At 38.7% G+C, this 17,405-nt stretch overlaps 2 protein-coding genes and 1 long non-coding RNA gene across 3 annotated transcripts in view; 2 read left to right on the top strand and 1 right to left on the bottom strand.

The window, feature by feature from the left end:
- Positions 1-465: 465 nt before the first annotated feature.
- LOC145481904 (membrane progestin receptor gamma-B-like) lies at positions 466-3,400 on the top strand. The gene has a single exon (XM_081460469.1). It carries the CDS (start codon positions 653-655, stop codon positions 1,766-1,768), a length of 1,116 nt encoding a protein of 371 aa, XP_081316595.1. The 5' UTR covers positions 466-652; the 3' UTR covers positions 1,769-3,400.
- Positions 3,401-4,760: 1,360 nt separating this feature from the next.
- The window catches only part of LOC145481838 (chloride channel protein 2-like), a 31,900-nt gene continuing 19,255 nt past the window's right edge, over positions 4,761-17,405 (top strand). Inside the window, exons 1-3 of the mRNA XM_081460387.1 lie at positions 4,761-5,778; positions 7,378-7,531; positions 16,962-17,090. Of these exons, the coding sequence (XP_081316513.1) occupies positions 5,737-5,778; positions 7,378-7,531; positions 16,962-17,090 (325 nt within the window). The 5' untranslated portion in view covers positions 4,761-5,736. The remainder of the gene's footprint in view (positions 5,779-7,377; positions 7,532-16,961; positions 17,091-17,405) is intronic.
- Positions 13,504-16,541, bottom strand: LOC145482934 (uncharacterized). The gene is made up of 2 exons (XR_014048848.1): positions 15,866-16,541; positions 13,504-14,268 (listed from the first exon to the last, which is right to left on the bottom strand). It is a non-coding gene; the product is annotated as an uncharacterized LOC145482934 (long non-coding RNA).

Here is a 17,405-nt window from a genome sequence, read left to right as displayed (position 1 = left end):
GCTTCGAACAGTATTCTCTTCTCCCATAATCACTCTAAATTTTCAGCGCGGCATGAGAGCAATACAACCAGTGACGTCACTAGGCTGTTTTGGCCGCGCCAAGATGGCCGCCAATTTTGGGCTTAACCAGCCAATTTCGAACGGCTGAAAAAGCAGTTTTCGCTTACCGTATGCGAAAAAAAAGTCTGCAGTGTTTCCAAGTAAGGTTGAAACTTTATTACTAAGCAAAAATCTCACATACGAAAATTTCGTTTCACCTAAGATGATAATCAGCTCATTTTGCCTCGAGGGCAGCACAAACAAGGGCTAAGGTCAATTCTAGAACTGCTGTCTGCCATGCCGCACGTGTGCATTGCGTGAGCGAACTGGTATTTTAGATTGACATTTTTTTTAAATTTTTACCGCTTAATACATGCTTTTAAAAGACTATTCGAATGGAAGACTGACAAAACACCGGGACAAAACTGATAAAAATTCAACCTCGAAATATTGAACAATTAGCATATATTGTCTTTGGTGACACGATCTTTGAATATTTACTATGTCATCGAGCTGGAACAAGTGAGCCGAGCAGTTGCAACTGAGAAAGCAAAACAGCAGTCAGTGGAGGTTGTTCTCGTTTCACAGACAATTCAGAGAATTGTTTACTACAATGAGCAAACGGCAGACCAAACAAGAAACGCACAAAGAGGCTAATTGTGAAGTTGACAGGGGAATTTGCGAAGCTAATGGGGTTCTGGTTAACGAAAATGATTGCAAGAATAATAACCTCAAGAAGACAACAACGACACGCAAGTCATGGAAAGAGAAAGATGCCATCGAGCTCGTGAACTTTGATCAAGTTCCTTCGTTTTTCCGTGAACCGTTTATCATTTCAAGCTACCGCAAATGCGACTCCTCGACCTGGTATTGTTTTAGGAGTCTGTTTCAAGCTACCAACGAGACCATCAACATTTGGAGTCATATCTTGGCGTTTGTCGTGTTTGTGTTTCGTTTCATATCAGTGTTCTTGAAACACAACCCTTGGCAAGACTCACACGTGTATCCGCTGTTCTGCTTCGCGTTCGGGATTTGCATTATGTTGGTCATGAGTGTGGGCGCACATCTATTCAACTGTATGTCAGTAAAAGCACGTCACATTTGCTTTTTCTTCGACTATGCTGCCATAAGCGTGTACACCTTTACGGCAGGTCAAGTGTTTTATTTCTATTCCAGACCTGTGGACAATGACATCTTCATTTTCAACGCCCCTTCTCTGTTCCTGGGAATTTCAGCCGCCATTTCTTTCGCGTCGACTTTTGCGTGTTGTTACTCGTTTTCGAAAAAAAACCGCTTTGATGCAGTGGTAAAGGCAGGGACTTACACCAGTTCTTGGCTGTTCAACACGTCACCTTACCTGACAATGCTGTTGTTATGTGACCAGGCATCAACGTGCAGCAGTCATGCGTCCGTGCATTATTTCGCACGCCACTGTCTGTTCTACGCCGGGGGCACGCTCGCGTACGTCTGCCGCATCCCAGAGCGCCTCATGATTGGCGTGTTCGACATCTTAGGTCATAGCCACCATTTTCTTCACATTCTGTGCGCCATCGGAGCAGCAGATGAGTTCTCGGCCGTTGAGCTGGACATGATACAGAGAAGAGTAGTCATGGAGCCTCTCCCATGCGCGACGTTCGCAAACAGCAGTTTGCTAACGGCACTGGTTGTTTTGGGGAATATTGCGGTGGTATTGTGGTGTGCAAAGCGGTTGAATCTGCGAGAAAAGTAACTATGTCTCGAACGCTGGGTCGTAGCTAATTTTGATGAGGAGTTCGATTGGTGCTGCCAAGTGAACCGGGACGTTATTTACAGAAGCAGTCCCCCATCGTTAAAATGTTAAGGCGGGGGTTAACATAAAGGCCGTATTTTTGCTGGGTATTATGGTTCGAATGCAAATATCTCGTTCACGTTTCAAGCAGTGAAAAATCTCTCTGCTCATTTTACGTAGCTACGTTTTGGGTTGTTTTGTAATTTTATGGTGATTTTTGGGTATATTTGGGGATAAATAGTTTTTCTCAAAGGTTTAGTAAAATTTATGGAAATAGGAAATTTTGAACATTTGATGCTGTTTTAAAATTAGAATTTGAAGTTAGAAATTGGTAGACATACACCATGTGGTCGACTAATGAAAAAGGAAAAACTGAGTCTATTTTGCAGGTGTATAAAGAACATGTCTGAGAATAATAACTCAAATTAATCTCGCATTTTGATTGGTTCTTGCTTATGATCTATTGGGGGACAGACGCATAGATGACGTCATTGACACTTTTTTTTGTTGTTTCTTTATCGTATCCTTGTTGCCGTGCGTCTGTTCAGTAATAGATCACAGAAGACGTCAAAGTGTGTTAAGAACATAAGTGACACAATCGGCTATCGCCTCGTGTGCGCGTGCCAGCTCTTTGTTCAGTACCACAATTTGACGTCATCTGTGATCTACTATCGAACAGACGCATGGCAACATGGATTCTATTTGTTAAATGGATAAGACCAAATTCAGACAAGCGGTTCAGTGAAAGGGGTGGCAATTTCCGATGTACTGTACAGTTTTCTTTATGAAAGAAGCTGTTTCTTGCCTGTTTTCGCGGGTAAATTCGCCGGCGTCTTTCTAATAAGAAAGGATCGCTAAAACACGATCAAGCGTTAGTTATTGCCGGCTAGCATTTTACCAATAAACCTGATACTTTTATGGTAACTTTTAAGCCCTGTCCACACTACGCCGGAGACATTTAAAGACGGTGTTGTCACTTTGAAAACGCATCAAATTAATCAGTTTTTCGTTCACAAAACGCCGGAGAAATCAACTTGAAAACGCAAAAATCTCCGGTTATTTCGGAGTTGTGCTCGAGGAAATCTCTGGCAGGGAAATCACATGTTTGTCGTTATGTTATCGTTTTCGAAAAGCATGGTTGCAAAATGTCTCCCGTCCACACTTAAACGCAAAGCCGGCGTTTTCAAATTCCTCCGGTTTGAAGAGCGTTTTCGAAAAGCTTTGTTTTCGTGACGGATTAATGTGTACGGTAGGCCTGACCGAAAAAAGAAAGCAGCGTTTTCAAATTTTTGGGACATGGCGGGGACGGGTCCTTATTTCACCTGCAGAAGAAATTATTTTCCGTTCAGTAATTAACGTATTGTTTCCCAGAATTTCGTTAAAATACCCTCGCCCGTACAATTTTGACAGTTTTGTTCTTTTAACTGACACACTATGCTAATTTCACAATACTTTATAATATATTTATTGGCCTTAACTTTCTAATTATTTTTTTTTTGTAAAAGTCGTCGAGTCGCATAACGAAATACTGGGAAAACAAATGTACATCTTTGTTGTGGAAGAAAATAAATTAAGCTCTATAAATTGAATAAACGAAGTCTTGTAATCCGGCATGCAGAAGCATTTATTGTTGGCATAGCCAGGAGACGAAGCAAAAAGAATGACGGAATTTTTTTGTCACTTCCCGGAACCTGAACCCCCGGTTCATGTTTATATATGTCATGTTTTACGCCAAGAAAATACATAAACCCTAGCTTATAGTGACTTACAGGTATCAAATATACTTCTTAGTGGCAAGATGCCAGAATTCCTAAAGACTTTTCGACCAACTCTGGTTCGTTCTACAGCCCCATTGTAATCAGGGCCGTAACCGGAAACAAATTATGACTGAGGCAGTGTCCAAGAAATGAGTTGTGACTGAGGCAATGTCCATGGTTTAATTCTCTTCCTGGGAATTTAGGGTGTTTTTGATGACTATAACAACAAAAACGAAAAAAAAAAATGACTGAGGCAAGTGCCTCGGTTTGCCTGTTGCTAGCTACGGCCGTGGTAATAGAATTTTGTAATGACCGATTTCCTAGGTGCGCCCGTGCTTGCAGCTATGCCGGATCATATCATTCTTTGTTCAGAACGTTCCATAGCTTAGTATAGTCAGATCGTTCCAAAAAAAAAAGAAAGAAAAAAAGAAAAAAAAAAGTCAGATCGCTCCACATTGCAGTGGCAACCCCCTAATCCGGTCACTAACGAGCCTCAAAAATCTGGCCGTATTAACGAGGTGGCCGTTTAAAAGCGGTTCTTTAAATAAGAAAATGACTGACTGAGCAGTTTTGTTCGGGCCAGAATAAAGTGGCCGTAATAACGAGGTGACCGTATTAACGGGGGGTGGCCGTAAGGCAGGGCTCCACTGTGTAGTCATTTCATTCCACTAATAAGAAGGCAAGGAAAATATTCCTGATGTTTAGTTGAACGAACGAGTTGCTAGTTGACACAAATGCGTTGGTTACTTTATCACGTCCCGGTTTGAAAGTATTCTATCGAAAAAAATCTTTTTTCCTTCGGAAACTGCACGTTAATTAAATCTCCAAGTATACTTGACTTGTTGATGTTGTTGCACTTAGCATGCTTAGTAAGTTGAATTTTTCGGCGAAAATTAGGTTTTTCATGTAAGGACGAACTTCAAGTTGAAGTCTACATTTACTCCGGTTATCGATCCTGAAAACAGTTCAATATCGTCCTGATTGATCAGTGATGTAAGCAGTACTCGGAACACTCAACTTACACTCGAATTTCACTCGTGGAGCAATCTATTAACTCTTTTGGGGATCTTTTATCCCACTGATTATGTTTAGTAGTAGTAATAAGACTGAAGTCTGAGTCAGTAAACTACAATTGTCTTAAACGTAGGTTTACATCAAGATCAACAGGGAGTATATAGGGAGCCGCCGACTTGGTCGACCTCTCAAACTGAAAAGTATCAGTGCGAACTCGGAAAGTGCGAACTTGATTGGATACGAAACCTTCTTCTACCTACAAATAGCAGACAGATTTAAGTAGAAGCTGTTAAAATAATAGGTATGAGAGTGATTGAAGACGTTTCCTATTGAAAGTTGGCGATGAAGTGTGGCGTCTTTTCATGATCTACGACTAAGTCCCCGACCACACTTCTAATGTCTTCGTTTTCGTTTCAACGAAAACGAAGCTAATTATTTTCAACCACACTAGCGTTTTCGATTTGTATTCATCTGTCCACATTCGAAAACACATGCTTTTGGATTCGTTTTCGCGTATCGATCGTCCACACTAAAGCGCCCGAAAACGCTGATGGAAACGACAGAATATGACACTTATTACAGCACCGTTTTCAAAGCCTCCGTTTTCGCTTATCCACACCAGAAACGGAGCGTTTTCAAAACGATATGTTCAAAAAAGGCTCCACTTTTGAATCCGTTTCGAAGGCCTCCGTTTCAGCAACGTTTTCGGGCGTATGGACGATAGACGAAAACGCATCAAAAAGTGTGTGTTTTCTCACGAAACTGACGCATTAGTCATGTGGTCGGGGACTAAATTCTTAAAATTTTTGGATTTTCCACACGTGCTGGAAACCACGTGCGATTTTTTGCACTCCTTGAAATATTGTTAGCGCACCCTCTAGACTACTATGGGTAATGATTATCAAGTAGATACTCTGGTCGGTTGGTAAACATTTAATGTTTTCAAGTGTGATACGGCTAAACAACGCTTTCGAATCTCTTCGGGTCGGGCAAAGCCTCACGTGAGCGATCGCGCTTTTCCGTTCAGCGGCTACTACCATTAGAGTCTCCATCCGCAACGCGATACTCCTCCTGGACTCGCGAAATGTTGTCACGATTTTATGTGAAGTGGTGTGTGTCTTGGCTTATTTAGCCGCGTTTCCTCCTCTGTGAAGCAAAATGATGGAAGAAGAGGATTCATATGGGTTCGAGCAAACCCTGGTAAGCTACAGTTTTCTTTCAAAGTGTTTTGTTGTCTCTCACTTTGCGAACAACCACAAACATAAGCAAATAAAATTTGACGACTCACACTTGAATGGGAAATAGGACTTTCGTTTCGAGTTCACATTGAAAGTTTTTCATTATTGCCATGTCGGAGAGAAACTAGCTGTAGTCTGTGAACCTCATATATTCGCATATATTCGAATATATAGAGTTTGAATTCAATAAGGATGTTTTCATGTTGGATACGATGTCATTAACAACATGCATTTAATTGCGATTTGTGTCAGCAAGATATTCCTTCAACGACCAATAAGCCTTGTAGCTACAGGTTTATTTCAGCTTAACTTTAAGGACTGTTAAAGTCTTATTAAATCCCTCTCCCAACATGGTGTGTTTTTGAACAGTAAATACCGTTTATCTTCGCTCAAAGTGCAGACATTTTTATGTCAAAACATGCCAGTATTTCTGAATGGGTATCGTCGCATATCAACACGTATGACACTGTCAGTGATTCTTCCTGATTTATGAAACGGAAAGGTAGAGAACGCCGGAGTTATAATTTAACTATTTCACAAGACAATGAAGATTAAGATGTACCAATTTTTACTTTGGATCGAGTTTTGTGCACATGGGTTGAAATTGCTTATCATATAATAAACTATTTTCCAGATGTTGGTTCGAAATATTTGTAGCCAGCTGTCCGGCATCTCACACAATTTGACTGCTGTAGACCAGAAATCTATTCATTTTGTCAATTGATCTATTTTTTGATCGAGTATTTTATATACATTACATTGTTTAATACTATAGATTTTCATTAAAATATTGTAAAAACTTACGTAACAATTATTTATTGATAAGCTTACGGAGAAATTAAAAGTGTTATAAATTATTACGGGATTGATCAACAAATGTAAATTAAGACTATTCTACTGTGTTTCACTTTTTTCACAAAAAGAAGATTTAGTTACTCATTGTAGCAAAACATCATTGCCCTCAAATAATTTTGCCTCCAAATATGTTTCCAGTATTGAATTTCAAAGTCACGTAAGAGCACTATATAGTTCTGGCCTTTTTGAGCATATCTTTCTTTAATCAAACCTTGTTGATGAGTAAATTTGATACATTGCCAAAAAACTTCTCCCTTTCAAGAGTGCGTCAGGCACTGTCATGTCTGTGCCTAATGATCATCATTGTGTATTTTCAAAGTTATTTATTTATTTAGTCTTTGATCAAGTCCATAAGATGTCTTGAGAAGTTGATTTATAAAATATTTGAGATACATGTAGTACACATCCTCTCATTGGTTGATAGTTTTGTTTAGATAGGGGTACGTAAACACAATTGTGGCAAGAAATATTTTATAAAAGTCCTCTAGAGGACTTTTTCTGTGTTTACATAAACTCATCTAAACACTGAGGGGAGGGGGTTGTGAAAATTCTCAATAGTTATGGAAACCCTTGACTACATCTTGGGCTTCCATAACTGTCTTAAATTATCTAACCCCCTCCCCCTAGTGTTTAGACAGGGCTATGTAAACAGGGTCAAAGTCCTCTATTCCTTATTTATAAACAATTTCTTTTCATGTATGTTTAGATGTATGGTCGTTTTACGACCACACAACTTCAGAACTATGCTAAAGAACAAGGTGCAAGGTTACGAAGGGAGGAGAAACAAAGGAGAGAGGAACAAGAACAAACAGAGGATGACTTTAGAACTTATGATCATTCATGGCTAGGTCCAGTTAAAAGTAAGTAAACTTGCAACCAGCAATCTTGGATGGCCAAGACTTGACATAATATATCATACATGACAGACATTTCCAAGTACGAGATGGAGTTGAAAATATATGATGTTAAAGTGCCCTTATGATCAAATTCTCAATATCCATTTGTTTTGGACATTTTTGTACACAATAGGTCTTTCCTAGATACATGTATGTTGCCAAATTTCAATCTATTATGAACAATACAACTTGTGTTTTTTGGACCTTTATGTGCAAGAATTTACGGCGGTCATCAATTCTCCTTGTTCCAAGGTTTGGTTTAGAATTGGGGCAAATGACATCATTTACTCAAAAATACCGCATGGGTTGACATTATAATAACAATTAGTGTAGAAAATTGCAAGAATATAAGAGCCAAAGTTTTTGTTATTCTTTATGCAAATTGCTGCAGTACTAATTGATTCTTCAATTGGCCACTGGATCACCATGTTTGATTCAGCAGCTTCTTTGTTAAGAAGAATTGCGGGCACACTAATAAATGCATGCGCGGAGCCTGGTACTACTACCAACAATGTGGCAGAGCAGGGGACTAATTCTAATATCATGTCTGTCAACTGCACACAGCCTTGGCTTGGTGTTGAAAATTACATAGACGCAAAACTAGATGAGGAAAAAGAGAAAACCCTGTGGGGGGGGGGGGGGAGGTACTCCCTTATATGAGCTATATAGGTATGTGTGGCCCCAAAGGGTATGGTTTTTCAGCCGTTTTGGTTATAAATAGGGTATCGATTTTAGCCTATTTTGGCCATTTTGGTCATAAATATGGTATGGTTTTTGCACTCTAGCCTTGATATGGGTATGTTTTAAGAAGAAGCCACTTTTTCATCATTACCAAAATGAAAATTAACAAATTAAAGCCCTTCACAAATTATGTTTACGGTAATTTAACTTTGATCTGAACTAGGGAACTTATTATAACGCAGGTCTGAAACAGGGTTTTGAATAAATAGGTAGGGTAAATAGGATGGATAAATAGGGTATCGAATATTTGGTCAGGTCATAAATAGGGTTGGGAATATTGCAGATTTTGGTCATAAATAGGGTAAGGGTTTTTGGAAGTGGGCCGCACACCCCCTCCCAACTTTTCTGGGAGTACCCCCAGGGGAGAAAACACAGATAACGAAACAGAAGCTGCTTTCAGATTGATTATTATTTCGTACTGTTCTTCCTTTAAAACTTTACTATTGTATTCACATATTAAGTTTCTTTGTATGTAAACTTAGAATAAATGTTATGTGGAAGATTGTGTGCATGAAGAAAATACTGAAGAAGAAAAATCTTCAGTGGAAAAAAGAATGGCGACCAAAAATTATGATCTGGCAACCAATATTTTAGGATTAGTTGCCAGTTGGCTTGTTACTGAAAAAGTTAACTTTGAGCCCTGATACCCCTCTTGCAGAGACGTTTTTGTTGCACCCACCCTAATCCCTCTAGAAATTCCAGTTTTGGTTTATACATGTACTTCATTTTGGCTTTTGAGACTCTCCCCCCTGCTCTGTTGGAATTTCCAGTAACCCTCCTTGGTGTGGGTATGGATGTACTACGTCAAACACTCAAGACAGTGTTTCATCGGAATATCCAAACACCGAGAAGAGAGTAGAAAATACAATGTGCAGCGGAGTACATGTATTTTTGATGAAATTCAAGGTGTTTGGGTAACAGATGAAACAGTTTCCAGTGTTTGATTCATCGTCTCAAATTATCGAAACAAAAACTGAGGAGTAAATAGAGAAGTAAAATCATCAAAATCTATGTTAATTAAGAGCGGGTATCCAAACCTCCTGCACTGTTGGAATTTTCTTTGTTTTACATGTAACTTGATGAATTACTAATGAGTTAGAGTAATTTTCTGGAACCATTCCTTGAATTTTCAATACTAAAATGAAGATGAGTTTACCTCAGGATTTCACTGAGAATTAAGTGGTGTAAAATTAAAGCTGATTTAGCTCTGGAGGTTGACAAGGAGAAAATTTTTTAGGCTGTTTGTGTGGGCATATTTGGACCAAAGTTTGATTGCCCCCTGACTTGCAATGTTTCTTTTTCCACAAGTTTTACACTCAACAGTGTGTTTTGTTCAATTGTCTGGATTGTTTTGATTGGTAGGAGTCGTGTGTGATGTATGTATTAAGTCATTAGGTTAGAGGCAAGAAAGGTTGCTGCAACTTTACAACTAAAATTGCATTTCACTGCTTGGTTTGACCTGTACCCCTCAATGTTAAATAACCTTCAAAAGAGGTACAATGGAGTTGGATGGAGATCAGGGAAGTTCTAATCGTCTTGACTAATAGTCGGCCTGTCGCGGTGGGCCACTTAGCTGCTAGTATATTAACGGGGCTCCGGTGTGCAAGCTGAGCGCCATACCTTGGAAAATTTGGTAACCTATCGATCTTAAAATTTTGGTTGTCACATGACTGTCCATCCATACATTCGTATGTCTGTACGCCCCCTTCATGTAAATCAATGTGAAATGTCACTCTGCAACAGCCTAGGAGGGGTGGGTTTACAGCATACATCTTTGATATTGGGCATCCATGTTATATTCAACTGACACCTGTCAAAACAAGGTATCCGCTTACCAGTATCACATGACCATATCGCAGGCTCATTTTTTTCCAACTAGCTGCCAATATATTGGGGTATTGCCGTCTCAAAATCACATTTAGCTCATATAATCAGGAGCTCTGCTCTTAGATTTGGCTAAATCTATATATTAAACTCTTAAGTATACTTAAATATACTTAAATCTCTGGCCAGATTTAAGTCTGGCCAGAGTCCTTGGTATGGCATTCTTCTCTCACAGTGCCTCTTTCCACCCACTTTTATCAAGAAGCTATTGTGAATGTACCATTACCAGAAACGAATATTGGGTGTTACTTATTCAACACTGGAAACTTCAGATCAACTAACTTATGGTATTCTTTTGTCTTTATTGACTGTAATTTCCCAAATCCCCCTTCCCCCAAAAAATATTAATAATAGTTATTGTTTTCAGAAAGAATTTTTTTATTTCAGGTAGGTATTGCTGGTAGGGGAGTATTAAATACATAATCAATAATAGAACTTCTGTTGTAATTGTAATCATCTCGTAGTGATGGGCAGTACGTAACTTTTGCTGCACATCAAGGAGCACAATTAAGTGCTCTTTAAATTAGATCAGGATCTAGGATTTAGTGTTGTGCTCTGTGATGTCGCGACTTCTTATTGAAAAAGTTTGAGTGAATATTATTCCCAGCTTCCTTACAAAGCAGCTTTTTGTCATTTCATTCCTTTGCAGTTTAGGTAGTGAAGTAGTACTGCAATATGTTTCAGATACAAAACGACTTACAATACTAGTAACTGAAGATGTAAATTGAATCATTATTGTAATAACTAGTATGTATTGTGATATATGATTGCAATTAGCAGGAGGAATATAAGTTGACAATAAAATCTTTACTCAATGTACGCCTAAACTTTCAAAAACTCCCCCGTTCTGTTGCCATAAAAATGCAAGTTTTCAGTGCAGTTCCTGAGGTACAGGCTTCGTAATGCTGTTTCTGTACTGTATTATATAAAAAAAGCAACTAATAATTATGTTTACCATGAAGATTGTTACTGACAGACTCCTTGCATGATATAATCTTCCATAATATTGTCTATTGTTTCATTCCATCACTTTGAAAATGTGTTCAGTCAATTCTGCTAGAGGATTGTAAGCCAGCCATGAACCACTTGGTGTAACAGGTTGATAAGCAGTGCCACAATGCAACAGAAAAAGCCAGTATTTTGATAAAAGGAAGCAATATGATATAGTGCAAAAAATCAAACAAATAGTGCAAGGACATGATTTTCCTTATGGCAAGTACCGCATGTCTGGCCCACAAATTCCTTTTGATTTCTCATTCTCTTGAGGCTCATCTAAGTTAAACTCTGGTATCTAAACTAATAGATTAAAAAATGAAATTGATGAGAATTGAGAATTAACACCACACACTTTAGGTATTGAAGCAATGTCAATTGAGAAAGATGTCTTCTAAAGCCTTGTAAATAGCATCATAAGAACTTAAAATTATGTTTTAAAAATATCATAAATGTGTAAAATTGTGATGCTCCAAGCTTATTTTGGATTATATGTACTAAAGGCATCTGTGGTCGAGTGTCGATCAATGCCTTGATTGATACCCTTGATCGATACTCGATCGACATTCTGATCGATACTCGGTTGACACTAAATCTACACTTGATGGGAAACCACTGTTGTGTAGCCAGAAATTGAGAGATTTTGAAGCTATACCTGAAATGAAAAATGTACACTCGAGACACATTGAGCTTCAGTTCAGTTTCAGTTTCAGTTTCAGTTTTATTATCACACACTATTTACAGAAAAACAACTTAATGTAAGATGGTTTACAATGATATAGGAAAAATAAATACAGATAGAAATTACCTACAAGAAACAATATTCAATTGTGTACAGTGACCAAAGTAGCCAATGAGCTTTCGAGTTGGTCACTGTCATGTAGATATAAGTTGGGCAGGAAAGTTGGTCACTGTCATGTAGATATAAGTTGAGCAGGAAATTGGAGTTAACTACATGCTCTTCTCCCCAGGGGGCTACTCTAGAAAGTTTTATATGGGGAGACGACGCCTCGAGGTTCAACCCCTTATCTTTCTGTATACCATTTTGACAAAGCGACCGCTTTTGTATACCTATGGTACTTTTTCACATACCTTCTTTAGAACTGCATCCCTTTTCTCACCCGAATGAAATTAGCAACAATATTATGGGAGAACACCAGAAGAGATGTTAACCAAAAAAACGAGATAGTATTATTTGTTCAGTTCATGTTGTGGTGAGAGTCAAGATAGTCCATTTTCCCTACCTTTCAGATCCTTTCATATACCTCAACTTGTGAAATCCCTACCCTTCAATATACATGAAACCTGAGAAAAGTACCCCTTTCAGGCGAAAACTCCCCACATACGCCACTGTAGGGAGTACGTCCGTTCACAATCTGCTTGATTTTTCGACATAGAAACAGGTTGATTTCGCAGAGAATGACGCATTGCACCAGTGGCTAAATACTCCTTTACGGGATGGTCGTTCATACTTTTGGCACTGAAAATTTTGGACTTAAAATATGATTGACCTAAAAACCATGAAAAGAAACGTAAGTGATATTTTGCATGGAATTCGAGAGCAATCATGTGAACGACCAGATGCACTCGCAAGGTTGTTGTCCTGGTATACTGCAAGCAAGCTTGTTTTGACTTCCATACTTTGAATAAAACAACTTCTCAAACGCACAGTTGAATTATAGGTCCAAACATATATAGTACAACATATCAAGACTAATGACCTTTTCGTGAAATTTCTTTCTCTTGCATATGTATTTCATGTATTTTGTGTACAATCTTCCTTTGGAAACCAAAAACGCCTTTTACCGGTGAGACAGCTTCCCTTCTCTGTCTGTTCAATGAAAGACAACGGGTAACCAGTCTCCTCTGACCTCTCACCGAGCAGAGAGGGAAGGGAATGTCTGTCTCGCATGGGAACACCCATTGGCGAATAAGCGCTGGTGGTTACGGTATTATTTCTCAAGATCACAAGCTTAGTATGGAACTCACATTTTCGTCTGCATTATTTTGTTTGCCTTTCTTGACATCGCCTTTTGAAGCCATGCTCATGAATGTAAGAACACTGAAAGGTGTACCTTCTGCTTGCACTGTTTATAATGATTTTGCCTGACTGCTTGAACCTGCGCCGCTTGAACCAGCTACTTTGTTCCGAAGTCTTCACAATCCTTGGACCCACGTGAGAGATAGTCACGTAGTCATGTCAAGGGTCTGGAACTAGTATTGGTAGAATAATAATATTGTGTCAAGTAGAATAATTAATAATTATTCTACTTGACACAATAATGAATACTACACAAATTGCTGTGTACATTAATTATTAATGTACACAGCAATTTGTGTAGTATTCATTATTGTGACAAGCAGTATTGCTTTTGATTAATTCAAGTTAGTTGCTCTCAGTGGAGGGTCTGGATTTTCTGACCGGACTGCAGATTGTATGTAAAGCAACATATGGAAGGTTCCTACTCGTGGAAAATCTTTTCAGCTTTTATACATCACACAGTTACAAAATGTGCATGGTCGAAAGAGATTATCAATGTTGGAAGCACAAAATCAGATACTGTTGCTTTCGAATTGTTTGTTGATTCAAAATAAAATAATATTTAGTATTGGAAAATCTGACAAAAAGCTGGAAGACCTACAAGGCAAGGGAAGTAGTAATTTAAACACCTAGGTGGAGAGAGGCACTGTGAGAGTTAAGTGTCTTGCCCAAGAAAACAATGCATCTATACATTTTCATTGCAGTTCATGAGATGCAGCCTTGGTAACATTGTTTCTGTACTCCCTGCACAATAGCATCTTGTGTAACATTGTCTACTGTTCCATCACTTTGAAAAATGCGTTCACTCAACTCTGCCGGTATCCAAGCCAGCCATGAACCACTTTGTGTAACAGGTTGATAAGCAGTACCACAATGCAAATGCAAAAGCCAGTATAATAATAAAAGGCAGCAGTATGATGTAGCACAAAATCAAACAAATAACACATGGACATGATTTTCCTCGTGGTGAGTACCACATGTCTGGAGCGCAAATTCCTTTTGATTTCTCGTTCTCCTTAGCCTCATCTTTAAACTCTTGCACCTAAATTAAAAGGAAAAAAAAAAGAATGAAATTGATTAGATGTAGAATAGACCAATTTCGATATATTAAAATTCAGCCTAACACAATAGACCTCAGCTTGAGGCTCTGGGGCATAAACCCCACAAACTCCGTAGTTATTCCCCCAGAGCCTGGTACTGAGGTTTATTTTAAGCTGAATCTTAATATATCGAAATTGGTCTGTTGAAACTTTATTGATTGAACTCAACATGCAAAGTCAATGGAACAGTGAGAAATTAAGCGAAGTTGATTGAGTTCTGCATTTACATGTGAGCGAATTTGCACACTGAACTTTGTGTGAGTTCGATTTCCGAGACCAACAAATTCGATTGAAAAAATTGAAACCATTCGAACTCAGTCCATGAAATTGCGTTCGATTGAATTACAATACAAATGACAAGTCGAAGCCATCGCTTGTGGGGTTGTTTTACGAAGTTAAAATGCTAATTTACAAACTTTAACAGTAATTAAAAAACACAAGGTTTTGAAAGCTGTACTTGAGGCACTATTTCAAAAACGAGTGCAAGGGTTTCATCAAACGCGTTTATCGTCATATGTTTTTCTTGGTTTATCAATATGCAGATTAAGAAAATTTGCATCCGTGTTTGAAATTATTTCAAACACGGCCGTGGTTTATTGAGCTTCTAAACCCGTCCACCTGACCAGAATAAGATGCTCTGGTTGGGTAAGAGCTGCATGAATAATTAATGATTTGAGAAATGTTGGGTACGATCGAGCTAGTTGTTGCCGGTGGTTATAGACACCTTTGAGGGAAAATCTAGACAGCTGAGATTATTATGAGAGACAATAAGGCTTATTGTACTTTGCGAAACGAAACGAAACGAAATGAAATCTGTACTTTGCGAAATGAAAATCTGTACTTTGCGAAATGAAATCGGTACTCGGTGCTAAATGATTGGGGCGAGCCATAGTCAATACAATGCAACAATAAGAATAAAAATATCATAACGTCTGACCCAAAAGTGAAAGACCGCCCGCAAGCGGGCTAGAGGAAATCACACTTTCGGTGCTGAAAATTTCGAGGACTTGGAAGGATCACGTGAACGAACGCACGCACCTCGAGAGGTTGCTGTCGTGTAGCTTTTGGCCCTCTCGAAGACCTTTGCACGCAAGCTTGTTTTGACTTCCCATACTTCGCAAAAAAAAAAACAACTTCTAAGTGCACAGTCGAATTATAAGTCTAAACATATAGTACAGCGTATCGAAACCAACAATCTTTTCGTGAAATTTCTTTCTCTTGAATTTGTGTTTCATGGAAATTGGAAGGTCTTTGTGTACAATCTTCCTTCGGAAACCAATCCTGCCCGTTAAAGATCAACACTCAAACGCATTTTACCGCCGAGACACAAACTCCCTAACTTTTCCTGCTCGGTGAAAGACAAGAGGTAACCGGTTCCCTCTCGTTCCCTCTGGTCTCTCGTTCCCTCTTTCGCCATGCAGAAATACAATGGAATCTCTCTCCCGCTGGGAACGCCTTTTTGGCAAAAAATCAAGCGGTAATGGTTTCGGCATCATAGCTCAAGATCACTACCAGAAATAAGCTTGCTATCGAACTCACATTTTCGTGTTTGCCTTTCTCGACGTCGCCTTCCGAAGCCATGCTTGTGAATGTGAGATCCTTCGGCTTTGCACTCTTTTGGATCTGCTTGAATCAACCAGCATTCGATCACATCGAATCCGGGAGTCGAATCCAAAGGAGCCTCGCGCGCTCAATCTCGCGTGACACATTGTGACAGATATTTGAATGCAAGTACATCAAGGGCCTGAAACTAAATTTAGAACAAGTTGCATTCATAATCGTATCAAGATGTGTTCGATGAGCATTACTTCTCATTATCTCTTCCTTTTGATTAATTCAAAACAGCTGCTCCCAGAGGAGGGTGATCTAATTAATAGTTTTTCACAGTGCAGAGAAATGAAAACAGCTAAGATAAATACAATTTCTTGGGACAAGCTTCCCCAGAAAATTTGAAAAAAGTGAACTGTCTTAAAAATATCCTGGATTATAATATAATTATTATGAAATAAAACTATGAGTAAATCAGTTTAATTGTAATATTACTCATGGCCCAAGTCTTTTGGTACAGATGGTGCATTTGGGATCTGCGGTATTAATAAAATGAGCAATGTATAGTGACTAAATTGTGTAGTGTCAGTGTACTAAGTATGTTTACTCTACTTTGTCTTTTCATTTGTGATGCACAGAGGTGTAGCCAGGATTTTTCAAAGGGGGGGGGGGGGTCACACTGTGTCAAAGTTGGGTTACTCACCAGATTGTCATGTCAACCTCCACGTCTGTTGTAGGTTGTTTGCTTAAAAAAAGGCTTACGAAAGGGGGGGGGGGGGTGGAATCACGGCACCCAGGACTTCCCTAGCTACACCCATGATGCATGATTTATTTTTGTTCAAATATGGTAGGTATATATATGAATTTTTTTTTTAACTTGATGACAGATAATAGGTGACTCACAAAAGAGGTCAAAGTTTCATTTCAAATGCCAGCACATTTTTAAACTTAGGGGGTTATGGTACTAATTAGGGGACACTCTCTGTTCCCTGGTGTACCTGCTTTTAGGAGGTTCAACTACACATTTCTGATCTAAGATTTCATATTGCAAGGTGCAAAGACTGATCAGCTGACTCTGTTGTTACAGGGTTTATAGAGCGGTTGCGTCCATGTTGGAGTCGTTTGGGCAGTGACTGGGTGTTCTTGCTGATTCTTGGAATAGTAATGGCACTTATAAGTTTTGTCTTGGATTTAGCAATTGACAAATGCCAAACGGGTATGTCAAATTAACCTAAAAATTCTTTTTATTTTGTAAATGGTAAATTACTCTTCCATAGATTGTATTAGTAAATAGGTATTATTATCGACAATTTTTAAAAAGAAATATATGCTAAGGGGCAGTGCTTGCCTCCTGGCATACATTTCTTTGTAAGTTTAGGGTCCCATATTTTTTATGAGTTTGCAACTACAGATTCTTTTCAAACTTCATAGATTTACTAAATTCAGCATGATAAACTGAACTATGGAGGTGATTTGTTTGAAAAATAAAAATAAAAAATTGTAAGTATTGCATGATATTGGTAAAAAGGTC

The sequence above is a fragment of the Orbicella franksi genome, chromosome 3 (genome assembly GCF_964199315.1).
Source record: "Orbicella franksi chromosome 3, jaOrbFran1.1, whole genome shotgun sequence".
NCBI classification, from domain to species: Eukaryota; Metazoa; Cnidaria; class Anthozoa; order Scleractinia; family Merulinidae; genus Orbicella; species Orbicella franksi.
The sequence above is the reverse complement of the archived record's forward strand: the minus strand, read 5'-3'. Positions and strand labels throughout refer to the sequence as shown.

What these genes read in the sequence shown, in the direction of transcription:
- LOC145481904 (XM_081460469.1), top strand. Translation starts at nt 653, where the DNA reads ATGAGCAAACGGCAGACCAAACAAGAAACGCACAAAGAGGCTAATTGT.